Source organism: Syngnathoides biaculeatus, chromosome 20 (assembly GCF_019802595.1).
Source record: "Syngnathoides biaculeatus isolate LvHL_M chromosome 20, ASM1980259v1, whole genome shotgun sequence".
Classification (NCBI taxonomy): domain Eukaryota; kingdom Metazoa; phylum Chordata; class Actinopteri; order Syngnathiformes; family Syngnathidae; genus Syngnathoides; species Syngnathoides biaculeatus.
The window spans coordinates 14,923,206-14,936,455 of record NC_084659.1 but is presented as its reverse complement, the minus strand read 5'-3'; the positions used below and the strand labels follow the sequence as shown (position 1 = coordinate 14,936,455).

The following is a 13,250-nucleotide window of genomic DNA, read 5'->3' as shown; positions in this document are numbered from 1 at the left end:
TTTGACAACCACGCATCTACCACCCCCCCCCCCCCCCCCATCCAACACACAATGGTTATGTCTCATTTCCCGCTTATTTCATTTTCTTGTGTGATGTTTGGAATGGTGACATCAAAATGGGGAGGGTCTTTTGTGGATTGAATTTTACGCCGCACATACAGCGACTTCAGTACAGCGTGTCCGCAAGCTAAGTCCTCAAAGTGAGGAAAAACAACCTGGAGTAACCTCAAACTTTCCTTCTCATCAGTCATTTCTTAAAAAACATGTCCAGCATTTACATATTTGCGCACTTTACCGCGGCTCCCTCTCATCTTTTCCGCCTTGATGTTTGTCTCCGTCGCGCTCTTGATCGGCTTTGCGTCCGTCTATCTCTTCATCTGCGCTTACACCTGCGCGACGAGGGCTAACGTGAGACGACGACGCTCTTTTTTTTTTTTTTTTTTTTTTTTTTCTTCATCGCGGCGGGGAGCCCCCGGAGACCAAAAGGCTCACTTAAAAGGCGTGTTTCACGGTATTAATTGCTTGACATGGTCTCACCCAGGTACGGGAAACCTCGCGTGTGTGGCTATAAAACGGCGTTGGTGGACGAAAATACTTTGACGTCGGAAAATGTTTCGAGGGCGCACAAAGTTAAGAGAAGTTGACGGGGTTGCTCGAGTGGCCTTTGCCACCCTTAAAGACAGACGGAATTTGTTGGCGCTTTCACCCACCAGAAATCTGGCGATTGCAGCTTTTTAACGTCATTTTGATTACATTTTTAACTCCTTAAAGGAGATTTATCCTCTCCTGTATGCAGGCGAAGCCTTTGTGTGCGGTCACGTGACCCCCTGCCTCTGTCCGATTGGTCAAATGGAGTCAAGCGTCTCTAGCGGCTACACTGGATTGGTGCGGCGGACCCACGTGAAAGAAGTCACTCTCACTGATAGATCAATATAAAACTAGTGAGCGGAACCTATGACAAGTACAATGCACAGTCGTGCCTCGGTTCTTGACCACAATCCGTTCAAGAAAACGGTTCGAAAAGGGATTTGTTTGAAAACCGAATCGATGTTTCCCATTACAATGAATGGAAAAATAAATAATGCGTTCCAAAACTAAAAAAATGAGGCTTTTTAAAGCATTTTTCAGCTTTTTTCCTGATAATAAACTGCATAGTAGAAATACTTGTAAAGTTTACTTTATATAATAAAATAATTTAAGAAATATATTTTTTTTTGCATTAAATGTGCACTTTAGTTGTAGAGTACGCTAGGCTGGGAGTGTATTGCCGTATCTGTAGCGACTTGGCCCCCAGCCTTGGAAACTTTATTTATTAACAAAAGTGCAGAATAACTTTAAACTAGCAACTTGCCTTCTTTGGGGCCAATATTGGGGGTTAATACGGTAGTCCTCCAAAAGAAGACAAACAACAGTCACTACCGGGACACGTCGGTGTACAGAGGCTGCGTTATACAGAATAACAAGACTGGGCGGGTTGCGCCGTGCGCGTTATGTCATTTCTGTGGGTTTTTTTCAGGGGGCGTTCAAATAGACAATAACAAAACGCGTCGTGGGCGGGTCAAGTGCTTGCGCCGCACAGGATGTTATTTCCGGGTTTTTTCGGGGTGCGTTCGAATAGACGATAACAAAACGCGTCGTGGGTGGGTCGGCTGCTTGCGCCGCTCGCATTATGTTATTTGCGGGGTTTTTCGGCGGCGTGGGAATTCACAACAAAGCGCGTCGTGGGTCAGCTGGACTATGCAATATGTTATTTCCGGGTCTTGTCAGGGGCTTTGAGTACCGATTTGCATTTGAAAACAGAAGCAAAAAAAAAATCTCGAAAATTTTGTTAAAAAACGGGGACGTTCGAGAACCGAGGCTTTATTGTATCTCGAAATTATGACTTCAGTAAATGCAACAGAGGAAATGTTGTCAATACTGTCATAATTTCATGTTGCCATCATTAAAAATAACTTTTTTATTTTTTTTAAATTACCTCAAACTCCTGAATGATCGTGTATGTTTTTCAAGCAAAAATAGACACACACCCCCACAAGGTTTTGTACCCTAACCCTAACCCGAGTTCATCTGCGGTCTTCAGTGAATCATCACGAATGTTGACCAGGGAAGTTAAGCGTGAAACGTAAACTGCGCTCCAATTTGCCAGAAAATTTGAGATGGAAAATTTCAATTCCATATCACACTGGATCCAATTAGATTAGTATTTGTAGTTCGCCTCAAAATGTCACAAAGCTTCAGATGGGAAATCGGAAAACTGTAACAAAGACGGCTGAGTATAAGTTTGTCTTTTGTGCCAGTGTTTATGTTCGAGACGAGCCGCATGCTGACGTGAAAATAAGAACGGCGCCGGATCGCCGTGGTTACGTACCTGCCCGTACCAGTTATATTCCAACATTGTGTCGCGACGGATGACGTTGACCAAAATACGCACCTCCGCTTGATATCGCTCGGAACAGGTACGAGAATAAACACAGGACAAGCGGTGGAATTTTCGGGCTGGGGGGCGGGAGGGGAGGGGAGGGGGGGGGGGGCAAAGCTTAGCGCTCACACATGTCCACATGCGCCGGCGGGCTCTGATTGGCACACAGAATTTGGGCACTCCCAGAGCTTCTGACCTGTTGATAATGAACCTGAACCCATTATTTTGAGTCAATGAATTGAAAGAAATAGGGCAAAGAATGAAAGCCACAGGGCCAATTAACAGCATTCTTGGATGTATTACGCCGAGCCCGCCGCTCAGGCAGACCACTTTGCGCCTTTTGTCTTTATCCTCTCTGTTATTCATTAATTATTCCGAGCGGGGGTCGGGGGGTCACCTGGCTAATTGCGCGAGCCGTCTGGTGTCTTGTCTTTCGCAAGGATGGCGCTCCATCGGATGACCGCCTCCCACACCCCCCCGCGTGCCCATTCCTGACTGCGCCACATTAAAACGCATTTAAACGCATTGGAAAATCCCCCCCCCCCCCACACACACACACACACACCCAACCCCCACCGCAAACCCTCCCATTGACGTCACGTTTATTTGACGAGCCTGTGAATGTCGGGTGGATTCCGGACAGCAAAGGCCTCATCGGGTTCAGGAAGGCCTCGCGGCCACTTGTCGGATTTTGCTGATCTCAGGTCTTGTCGCGTAAACGCTTGATTGCCCATTTAACACCGCTGAAGAAAGAACAGGAAGCAGAACCGGAGGTAGCAGAAATGAAGATGCTGAGGTTCTCGCTCGGAGTGAGCAGGTTGGATGGGAGGGGAGAAGGGAGAAGAGATAGCGAAGGTGGACGACTTGAAATACTTGGGGTCAAAGATGGCCTGTAGGTGTGTCAGAAGAATTTAAGGTGGAGGTGGGACTGCATCAGGGATCCGCCCCGAGCCCCTTCCTGTTTGCAGTAGTAATGGATAGGCTGACAGATGAAGTGACTGTGATCTGCAGTGAAAGCAGGGCACAAGTGCAGGAACAATTAAGAAGTTGGAGGTACGCACTGGAAACGAGAGGAGTGAAGGTTAGCCAAAGTAAAACAGAATATATGTGCATTAATTTAAGGGGCGGAGGAGGAAGAGTGAAGCTCCAGGGAGAAGAGATAGCAAGGGTGGACCACTTCAAATATTTAGGGGTCAACAATACAGAGCAAAGGGGAGAGTGAGAAGGAAGTGAAGAAACGGGTCCAAGCGGGGTTGAACAGTTGACGGAAGGTGTCTGGTGTTCTATGTGACAGAAGAGTCTCTGCTAGGATGAAGGGCAAAGTCTATAAAACAGTGGTGAGGCCGGCCATGATGGCACTGAAGAAACAACAGGAAGCAGAATTTGAGGTAGCAGAAATGACGATCTTGAGGTTCTCGCTCGGAGCGAACAGCTTGGATATGAGGGGAGAAGGGAGAAGAGATGGTGAAGGTGGACAACTTCAAATACTTGAGGTCAACAATACAGAGCAATGGTGAGTGTGGTAAGGAAGTGAAGAACCGGGTCCAAGCGGGGTCGAACAGTTGGCGGAAGGTGTCTGGTGTTCTATGTGACAGAAGAGTCTCCACCAGGATGAAGAAACAACAGGAAGCAGAACTTGAGGTAGCAGAAATGGCGATCTTGAGGTTCTCGCTCGGAGTGAACAGGTTGGATAGGAGGGGAGAAGAGATGGTGAAGGTGGACGACTTCAAATACTTGAGGTCAACAATACAGAGCAATGGTGAGTGTGGTAAGGAAGTAAAGAACCGAGTCCTAACGGGGTGGAACAGTTGGCGGAACGTGTCTGGTGTTCTATGTCACAGAAGAGTCTCTGCGAGGATGAAGGGCAAAGTCCGGCCATGATGTACGGATTGGAGACGGTGGCACTGAAGAGACAACGGGAAGCAGAACTGGAGGTGGCAGAAATGAAGATGTTGAGGTTCTCGCTCGGAGTGAACAGGTTCGGTTAGGATTAGAAATGAGCTCATTAGAGGGACAGCCAAAGTTGGATGTCTTGGAGACAAGGTCCGAGAGAGCAGACTCGGATGGTTTGGACATGTCCAGAGGCGAGAGAGTGAGTATATCGGTAGAAGGGTGCTGAGGATGGAGCTGCCAGGCAAAATAGCGAGAGGTAGACCAAAGAGAAGGTTCATGGAAGTGGTGAGGGAGGAGGTGAAGACTGTGGGTGTTAGTGAGACCGATGCACGAGATCCACTTAGGTAGAAAAAGATGACACGCTGTGGTGACCCCTAATCGGGACAAGCCGAAAGGAAAAGAAGAAGAAAGGTTGACTTCGTGACTTCCAAAATTGGGACTCGAGGAGGAGAGGAGGAAGGCTCATTTTCCCCAAACAACCCATTAGATCCTAAATTCTGTTTCCTAATTTCAGGACTGGAGCGGTGCTGCGCCACGGTTTCCGCATTGAGCTCCTCCAGGTTCCCAGAACTACAGAGGCCGAGCTTGCGCCTCACGCATTTTCCACAGTCCGGCCCAGTTTTGAATGGGCCATTCGCAACGCATTGCTCAGTTTAGGGTGAACGTGGATGACCGGGAGTCACATTGTGTCACGCAGGAAGAGGAGCGGCTTCGGCGACATCAGAGCCGGGTTTGTGCGCTCGGTTGTATTTCACAAAGGCTGACATTCAAACCCGGGGACGAGCAGGAAACAAAAGGAAATTCAATTTCACCACGCTATAACGGAGTAATCGCATTAGGAGAAGATGTCTGTGATGTCAATTCCCCTTTAATGTGGTAATAACCATATCAGAGTTTAATCATCCCATAGACTGTCTGTGTAGATTGTCGTCCATCCTCGTCATGCTAATCCGCAAAGGTTGATCAAGGCAACCGGACTGTCTTTGTTTGTTGACGACGTTTCACCTGTGGTCCAGAAGTTCTCGAGTGGGAACATTTCCCGGCGTGGAGTTTCCCTTACTCGTGCCTCTGCGGTCTGGCGAAACCGCCGTCCTGCGCGCTCAGGCCGTCGTTCGCGTCTTGTTGCAAAACAGCTAGCTGGCGCCACTCTTACCGTTAAATGAGCCGACCTTTGAAGCTGTCGGGACGTTGTAATGCGTCGCGCTGCGTACGGGTCGCCTCATCGAATCCATCGGATGCAGGCAGTTATCGTTATCTGCACGGTCTGGTTTCAACCAGGGCACGTCCCGCGTGTTCCTATTTTTATGGTGTCACATAATGGGGGGGGGGGGGTTGTATCACCGGCTTTTTCGGATTCAAAGCAGAAAATGAGCTCGGCCTTACTAATTACAAACAATATCTTTTAGTACGTGTCGGTCAATGTGGAAAAAGTACTAGTACGTGAGTACAGCCCCACCTGTGGGCGTGTGGATCATCCAATAGATACTTTTCACGTGAGGTCATGAGTCACATGACTTTCCCATCTTTTTGTGAATATTGGCTTGTTTTAAGCGTGATACAGCCTTTTCGTCATGGTATTTCATTGTGTGGCTTTTGGTTGTAAGAACGGACAGAAAAAGGGGTCTGACACTTTGGGCGTTGTTTACTTTTTGCTGGACATTCAGCTAATTTACTGTGGTATCCTCCAGATTTTTTACATAGCTTTACGGAGGTCTTTGGGCTATCGTTATGCCTGCTAGCACACACAGTGAAACTTTGCCTTCCAGGTTAGCGGTGGATAACGTGAACCTCGTGGCTGTCACTAGCCATACCCTTTAGCTGCACCTTTGCTAATTCGTGGTAACGGGCTATGCCGATCGCTTTTTTCGAGCGGGAGCGCCACCATCTGGCTGAGTAACTTTTCGGGCACACTCGGTGAGTTGGTAGCTAAAACTATGCGGTCTCTGACCATCTCAACGCTGTTTGTGTAGTTATAGCTTGAGTTCTGTCAGAAAGTGCTCACATGACTCACAGTTACCTTGCGCCTTCTCGTGAAACTTACATCTAGCAAATATGGGGTTTGTTGTCGGAGTGAGGTCATTAGAGAATTTTTCGTGTCCACGTATTGCCGACGTCCCTTCCTTGATCGCCGATCCGCAGCAGGAGGAACTGCACTTTTCCTCTTCATATCTGTTTTTAAGCGGTTCTGTCAACATCAGTTCGGCGTCTTGCTTGAATCTCCGCCACCCATCTGGTAAATTGGATGAGTCCCAGTCCATGCTCGGGCTTGGAACACCGAACGTACACCTCCATCCATCCATCAATCCATCCAATGTCTTCCACTTTTCCGGGTCGGGTTGGAGGGGAAGTAGCTTCAGCACGGCTACCCAGACTTCCCTTTCCCCGGCCCCTTCTTCCAGCTCTTCTGGAGGGATCCCAAGGCATTGCCGAGCCAGCCGAGAGACGTAGTCTCTTCAGCGGGTCCTGGGCCGTCCTCGGGGTCTCTTTCCGGTGGGACGTGCCCGGAACACCTCACCAGGGAGGCGTCCAGGGGGCATCCGAGTCAGATGCCCCAGCCACCACATCTGGAGTAGTGGAGGAGTAGCGGTTCGTCATCTTCATTCGCTCCTACCCTCACCCCGCACGCCCCCCGTGAGTCCGTAGTTATACTACCGTCACTCTGCCACCATGTTATGATCTTGCTGTCGTGTTGTTTAATAACATAGGCGTGAGTCCAACTGTAGTTTTTAATGTAGGTGATATTTAAATATGAGAAGTACCATAGCTCAATCTAATAATAACGAGAAGATACTTGCTCTCGGTTTTCACATGTGCCTTCTTTCTTTATTCCTCACTCCAGCACAAGTGCCTCAATCGCGTCGGGTTACAGTGTTCGTTTGTCAAAGGACTTTCAAAATAAAAGATCAACCATTAGCCAAAACATGACATTGTACACTTATTGCTTCCTCGCCGTTATATGTAGACACGATCTTGCCCTCCAAAATGGTGTCGTAAACAAAAAACATGTGGTCAGCGTGACATCAATGAAAAGTATCTATTTAAGCCCCGCCCCGATTAAAAGCCGCTTAAGGATGCTATCCCCTGTTGATCTTTGCTTCTGTGACCCGCTACGTTTTCAACTCCCTGCGCCTTTTTTTGGCAGAGGAGCAAATACATTTTTTCCACTTCCTGATGCTTTTATTCCACATAAAAAGTTTCCATTTCCTGATTTTTTCCTGTCACACTTTAGCCGAGATATGAGCGCGGCGACGTGACCGCGTAAACAAAAGCGACCGTACACTTTGTCGCTATTGCTTTTTAATGGCACATTCTTGTGGGGGTGGGGGGGGGGTAAATCACCTGCTTGGCCTTTTCGTATAATTTGATCAGTAATGTCACAAAAAAATGTTTTATGTGGGTAAATAGAAATCTCCCAACCAAATCCTCTTTTCAAAATTTGATGATTTTATGGCGCAAAAACAAACACGGCGGGGGTCCCTGAATACGAATTATGTGAATCTCGTCCCCCACCTGCGCACACACCCCACCCTGCTCTGTGCTTATCTAGCCTACAGGGAGACCTCTGCCCCCCCCCCGCCCCCCCCTCGTAAACACAGAACACCCCCAAACCAGCACAACGCCTCAAGCAGTTCCCTGACGCCCACGGTCCATTTCCCCACACGGCCGCCACATACTACTCTCCACGCATTGTACCTTTTCGCCCCCCACCCCACCCCGCCCACCCTCCCACTCCATTTTGAATCCTATTAGTCTGTGAACATAGTTTCACTGAAAAAAAAAAAAAAAAAAAAGACTGTCGACTTCACTCAATTAGGCCTAATAGGATTAAGGGATGCCGGTATGGGCCGGGAGTTTTTCAAACGGCGGTGGAATTTTTCACGCAGACACCTGCTCCATCTGCGGCCGTAATCTCACCAAAGTTACGGAGGATGCGGGCGCTTTTGGGCCCCGCCCACCTCGCACTCCACCATGAGTCGTTTTATCTCGAAATACTCGACCTGTCGCTGTCATTTTTTTAAATTTTTTGTGGCGCATCCGCCTTTAGATCAGATCACAATATTTGTCGCGATATTTTATGAGTTTGTTTTGCCCGTCCAATATAATCTACGACCGTTCCAAAATCTTACATTCCATTTCTAATAGCTTGTCTGACCGAAAGCAGCTGCGGGCACGTAACCCAATTTCCCCCCACAAACATGCGACGTCGTTCATTTCCTTTCTATATTTTTACATAAATATGCGGCAATTTGCAAGACAGGAATGCCGAACTTTAGCGTGCAGAAAAAAAGCGGCCGAGGACTGCGGGTGAAAACGCTTTCACGGGGGGTTTAACAGTCAGCCTGATAAGATTTGGGACGGTGGTGCGAGCAAAAGCGTGAATTGGAACGAGATGGAGGTCAGATAAGTGGAAGATGTTAGATTTGAATTATGAACACCAAAAAAAAAAAGAAAATAAAGAAGCCATCGTTGATGTGGACAAACACGGTCAAGTTGCAATAGGAATCGTTGACTTGCTCTTTACTGTTGGTTAAAAAGTCAAATTTGTACTTTTTGGCACCCTGCCTAGCCCAGAGGTCAAAGTTCAAGCAAATGTTTATTTCGTTTTGTTGAAGTACTCAACAAAATCCACAGAGAGGCTGCTGTGGTGGAACAGCGTACGGCACAATCAAATGCCGTCGCTTCGGGGCTCGGGAATCGTACGGGCACTTGAGTTTATGACGGTTATGAAAAATATCACTGACCTCGCCTCCACTTCCCTCACGATAATTGTACAAAAATGCAAGTTCGACACGACTGGGCCTAGCGCAGCCGTCGGTACTTTTTAAATGATCATCCTGCTGATTTTACACGCCTGTCCTCCATTTTTTTTTTTTTTGGGGGGGGGGGGTTGCTAATCACCGTTCTTCCCACGCCGTCTCATACCAACACCTCCCAGCATCTTGCCACCCCGGAGGTCTCTCCGTGTGTCTGGACACTGTGAATAGCTAGCTTGGTGGCCTTGGATCCCCCCCCCCCCCATCTCCCCCCTTCCCCATATACCCACCTCCCCCTTCCAAAGCACTGAGGGATTATGATGTTTTATCCAGAAGTAGCCTTGTGGTGTGTTTTTTTTTTTTCTTCTTCTGTGTCAGTGTGCAAGAAGTCACCACTTTCGGGAGGGGTGAAAGGTGAACCGGTGAGCGGTGATTCTTGTGCTAAGTACTAATCAAATGAGTATATATGTACCGTAATTTCCGGCCTACAAGACGTGACTTTTTTCACACGCTTTTGACCCTGCGGCGATGCGGCTAATTTCTGGATTTTTTTCTAACGGGCGAAAGGGGACACTCGAGCGGAAAAGGTAAAAATGAGACCGGTGGAATATATGTGCCGAGGAAGTGACTTTTAGCGGCCCTGTTAGCGCTGCGCTAGCGTTAGCACTAGCTTTAGTGCAGCGCGAGCTTTAGCACTAGCGTTAGCGCAGCGCTAGCGTTAGCACTAGAGTTAGCACTAGCGTTAAACCCTTTCCCTGTCCCGTCTTTCTTTGTAAATATCTCGTGTTTGTGGGTTTTGTGGGCACTTGTAGACTGTTGTAAACTGTTCAATTATTTGTTCAAGCAGTTGTTTACAAAGTAGTACCTTGCTTGTGAACAAGTGAGCCTTTCAGGGATGCTCCCTTTTGTTCCCACTCCTGACACCCACGTGTTTTCAATTACTGTAATTTCCAGCCTACAAGCCGCAACCTTTTTCACACGCTTTCAACCCTGCGGTTTATGCCGCGATGTGGCTAATTTCTGCATTTTTCTTCTAACGACCGGAAGGAGACACTCGAGCGGAAAAGGTAAAAATGAGACCGGTGGAATATATGTGCCAAGGAAGTGACTTTTAGCGGCTCTGTTAGCGCTGCGCTAGCGTTAGCACTAGGTTTAGTGCATCACGAGCTTTAGCACTAGCGTTAGCGCAGTGCTAGCATTAGCACTAGCGTTAAACACTTTGTAAAATGTAAAATGTTGAAGTATTTGTTCAAGCAGTTGGTTGCAAAGTAGTACCTTGCTTGTGAGCAAGTGAGTCTTTCAGGGATGCTCCCTTTCATTCCCACTCATGACACTCACGTGTTTTCAATTACCGTAATTTCCGGCCTACAAGCCGCGACGTTTTTCCACACGCTTTCGACCCTGCGGTTTATGCGGTGCTGCTGTTAATTTGTGCATTTTTTTGTAACGGCCGCAAAGGGGCACTGGAGCGGAAAAGGTAAGAAGGAGGCCAGTGGAATATATGTGCAGAAGAAGTGACTTTTACCGGCCCTGTTTGTGCTGCGCTGGTGTTAGCGCTGTGCTTGTGTGTTGCTGCTGTGTTACTGCCGTGTCTCAGTAATATTTAGGTGGTAAGTTTTATTTTAACCGGCCCTGTTAGTGTTAGTCTTAGCACTAGCGCAGCGCTAACATTAGCGCTAGTGTTACTGCCACACTAATGTTAAACTCTTTCTGTGTTTTTGTAAATATCTTGTGTTTGAATGTGGGTTTCAATGCGGGCACTTGTAGCTTTCACACAGCTGCGGATATGCATATGTATGTACCAAATGGTATTTCCTTTACAAATGTACTCAGTGAAGCTTGTAACCAGGTGCGCTCTGTAGGTGTATGTATATATATTTTTGTGTGTGTGTGTGTGTGTGTGTTACTCACAGTTTGAAAATCCTTCCCAAATTTAAAATATGCGGTTGTCAATTGCGTTAGCGGGGAGAAAATAGATCGCGCCATCGTGCTCCCGATTATAGTTTGCTGCTTTATTTAGATGTTTCTTTTTATAGAGGTGAATGACAAGAGCAGAATAGCCGTTTATCCCCCCCCCCCCTCCCACCCCCCACCAACCCCCCAGCACTGCAGGTCAGCAGCACAGACGAGATGCTTGATTTAATTAGCTAATTGAATCAACTGTACGCGGCGCTTGCCAGATATTTGAGGTTCAGGGTTTTGTTCTGGGTCGAACTGATGTGATTTTTGTGCAACGATCTGAGTGCAGGACTTTTATCGTGAACTTGGACTATAAGATACAGTTTTTGGTTGACTCGAGATTTGTTGTTGCAGTGAGTCGATCCAAACTAGTTTCCTCAACATCCCTTCACCTATCAGAGGCACCGCCGAGGACTCCCGTGTAGTCTCCGGCCCCTGCGTTCATCCGTTCAGGTTCAGGCACTCCAGATGGGTGGTCCGACTCCAAACCGGTCACTCAAGCCTTGGCCAAAAGTGCTCAAACGTCCTCATTCCGTCATGCGTGTAACCTCCTCTCGCACTTCGCTTGCTTCCCGAACGGCTTCCCCGCCACCACGTTAGCGCCCCTTTCGCGCTGAATTGTTCACGTTTCGCCGCGCGGGACACGGTCGACTTTTGCGCAAACACCTCGGTCTGTCCCACGGCACCCGATGGCACGCCGACTTCCAGCCGTGACTCACTGGTTCCGCCACGGGTCCCGGCACAACAAAGTCGGACTTGTCCCGAGCGTGGCGGCGACGCTAAGGTGTAGTGTTTTTTTTTTTTTTTTTTTTTTCGATACCTCAAAGTGACAGCCCATCGTTGCCGGACTGGAAAATTGTACACTGTCGATTTCTGAGCTTTGCAGTGTGAAAAAAACCAGAGCCGGTTCTCACGAGTAGGATTTAGTCCGCAAAGTTACGCAACGAAGTAAACCGTGATGGAAAGGAGAAATAGGTTCTATATTACAAAACTTGTGATTTCTGCTTTGTAATATTCTACTTACAATCTTGTGTGATTTCTTAAGTTGAATTTTTATCTGTACCTTCCACTCGTATCAACACAATAACACCTGAAAATTGCAGTTTTACGACACGTGTCGTAAAATGAGTAACGTGGGCAGGCGGTTAAATGGCTAAAAATCTAATATATCATCATTTTAAAAAAAAAGAAATTACTACTTAATCTATTTCTTTTGTTTTGAAGAGATTGCGATTTCTAGCGATGAGGAAAAAGTCCAAATGAATTCCTCACGGCGTTCTGCGCTCTGCACCTGAGGCCTTCCTCTCCTCCCTTGCTTGTACCGTGCAAACACGCTCACCAGAGCAACTTGAACACATGAAAGCCCCCCGCCTGCCCCCACCCGGCACCCTCCCCGCCCGACACGAACCAAACGCATCACGTAACAAACGCTTTGAAGTCTATCAGTCACCCCCGTCTGAAGTCGGGATGTTTTCTCGTCCTCCTCCTTTGCAAATCCGATTCATATCGGCCGTCTGGATCGTCATCTTCCATTCCCATCTCGACATGGTCAGCTTGGGAGTTATTTGGAGCCTTTCCCCCCCCCCTGCCCCCCTCACCAGAGCTCCCTGATCCCATTCTTGCAGAATTCGGGTTCAATTTTGCATCAAAGCAACGCATTTGCCTGCATTTCTCCTGAACGCATGCATAAAATGGACAGTTATTGTTCTTGCATCAGCTGTGTACCCACATGGACGTGCCCCCCACCCCCACGAAAAAAAAAATATCATGCATGCTTTTAAATAGGTGCAGTATGACGAACATGCCCCCCTCCCCAAACTGTGTTGATTGGACAAGAATGCCGCATCATGCTTATGTGATTTTAGTCTACACCAAAAAAATCATATTTTCCGTTTTTGCGGTTTTTCCCGCCTACCTTCCATGCGTTTCGGGGGTAGCACCAAGCGGCGGGAGGGGATCGGACGGCGCCCCAGGTGCCCAAGTAGGGACAGCGAGCCCGGAAGTAGTCGCCGCCGGGGTAGAACTGGAGCAAGCCGCGCGGCTGCGCTCCGGAGTTCCACAAAGCCCGGCTGGCTTCCCGCCCGCTGATCATCCGATGGTCGTCTGGGCCGGATGGGAACATTTCTGAAAATGAACATTCGATTAAATGCAACAGAGTCCCTTTATTGTCTAATTATTCTTAGATGATATGTTGGCCTTTAGCAAAACTCGTACATTGCTAATCA

At 47.9% G+C, this 13,250-nt stretch overlaps 1 protein-coding gene across 2 annotated transcripts in view; it reads right to left on the bottom strand.

Moving 5' to 3' along the window:
* tfec (transcription factor EC) overlaps window positions 1-13,250 on the bottom strand; it is a 45,923-nt gene that overhangs the window by 25,386 nt on the left and 7,287 nt on the right. For both annotated transcript variants that reach the window (XM_061806849.1, XM_061806850.1), the window contains exon 2: window positions 12,941-13,149. In XM_061806849.1, coding sequence (XP_061662833.1) covers window positions 12,941-13,149 — 209 coding nt within the window. The remainder of the gene's footprint in view (window positions 1-12,940; window positions 13,150-13,250) is intronic.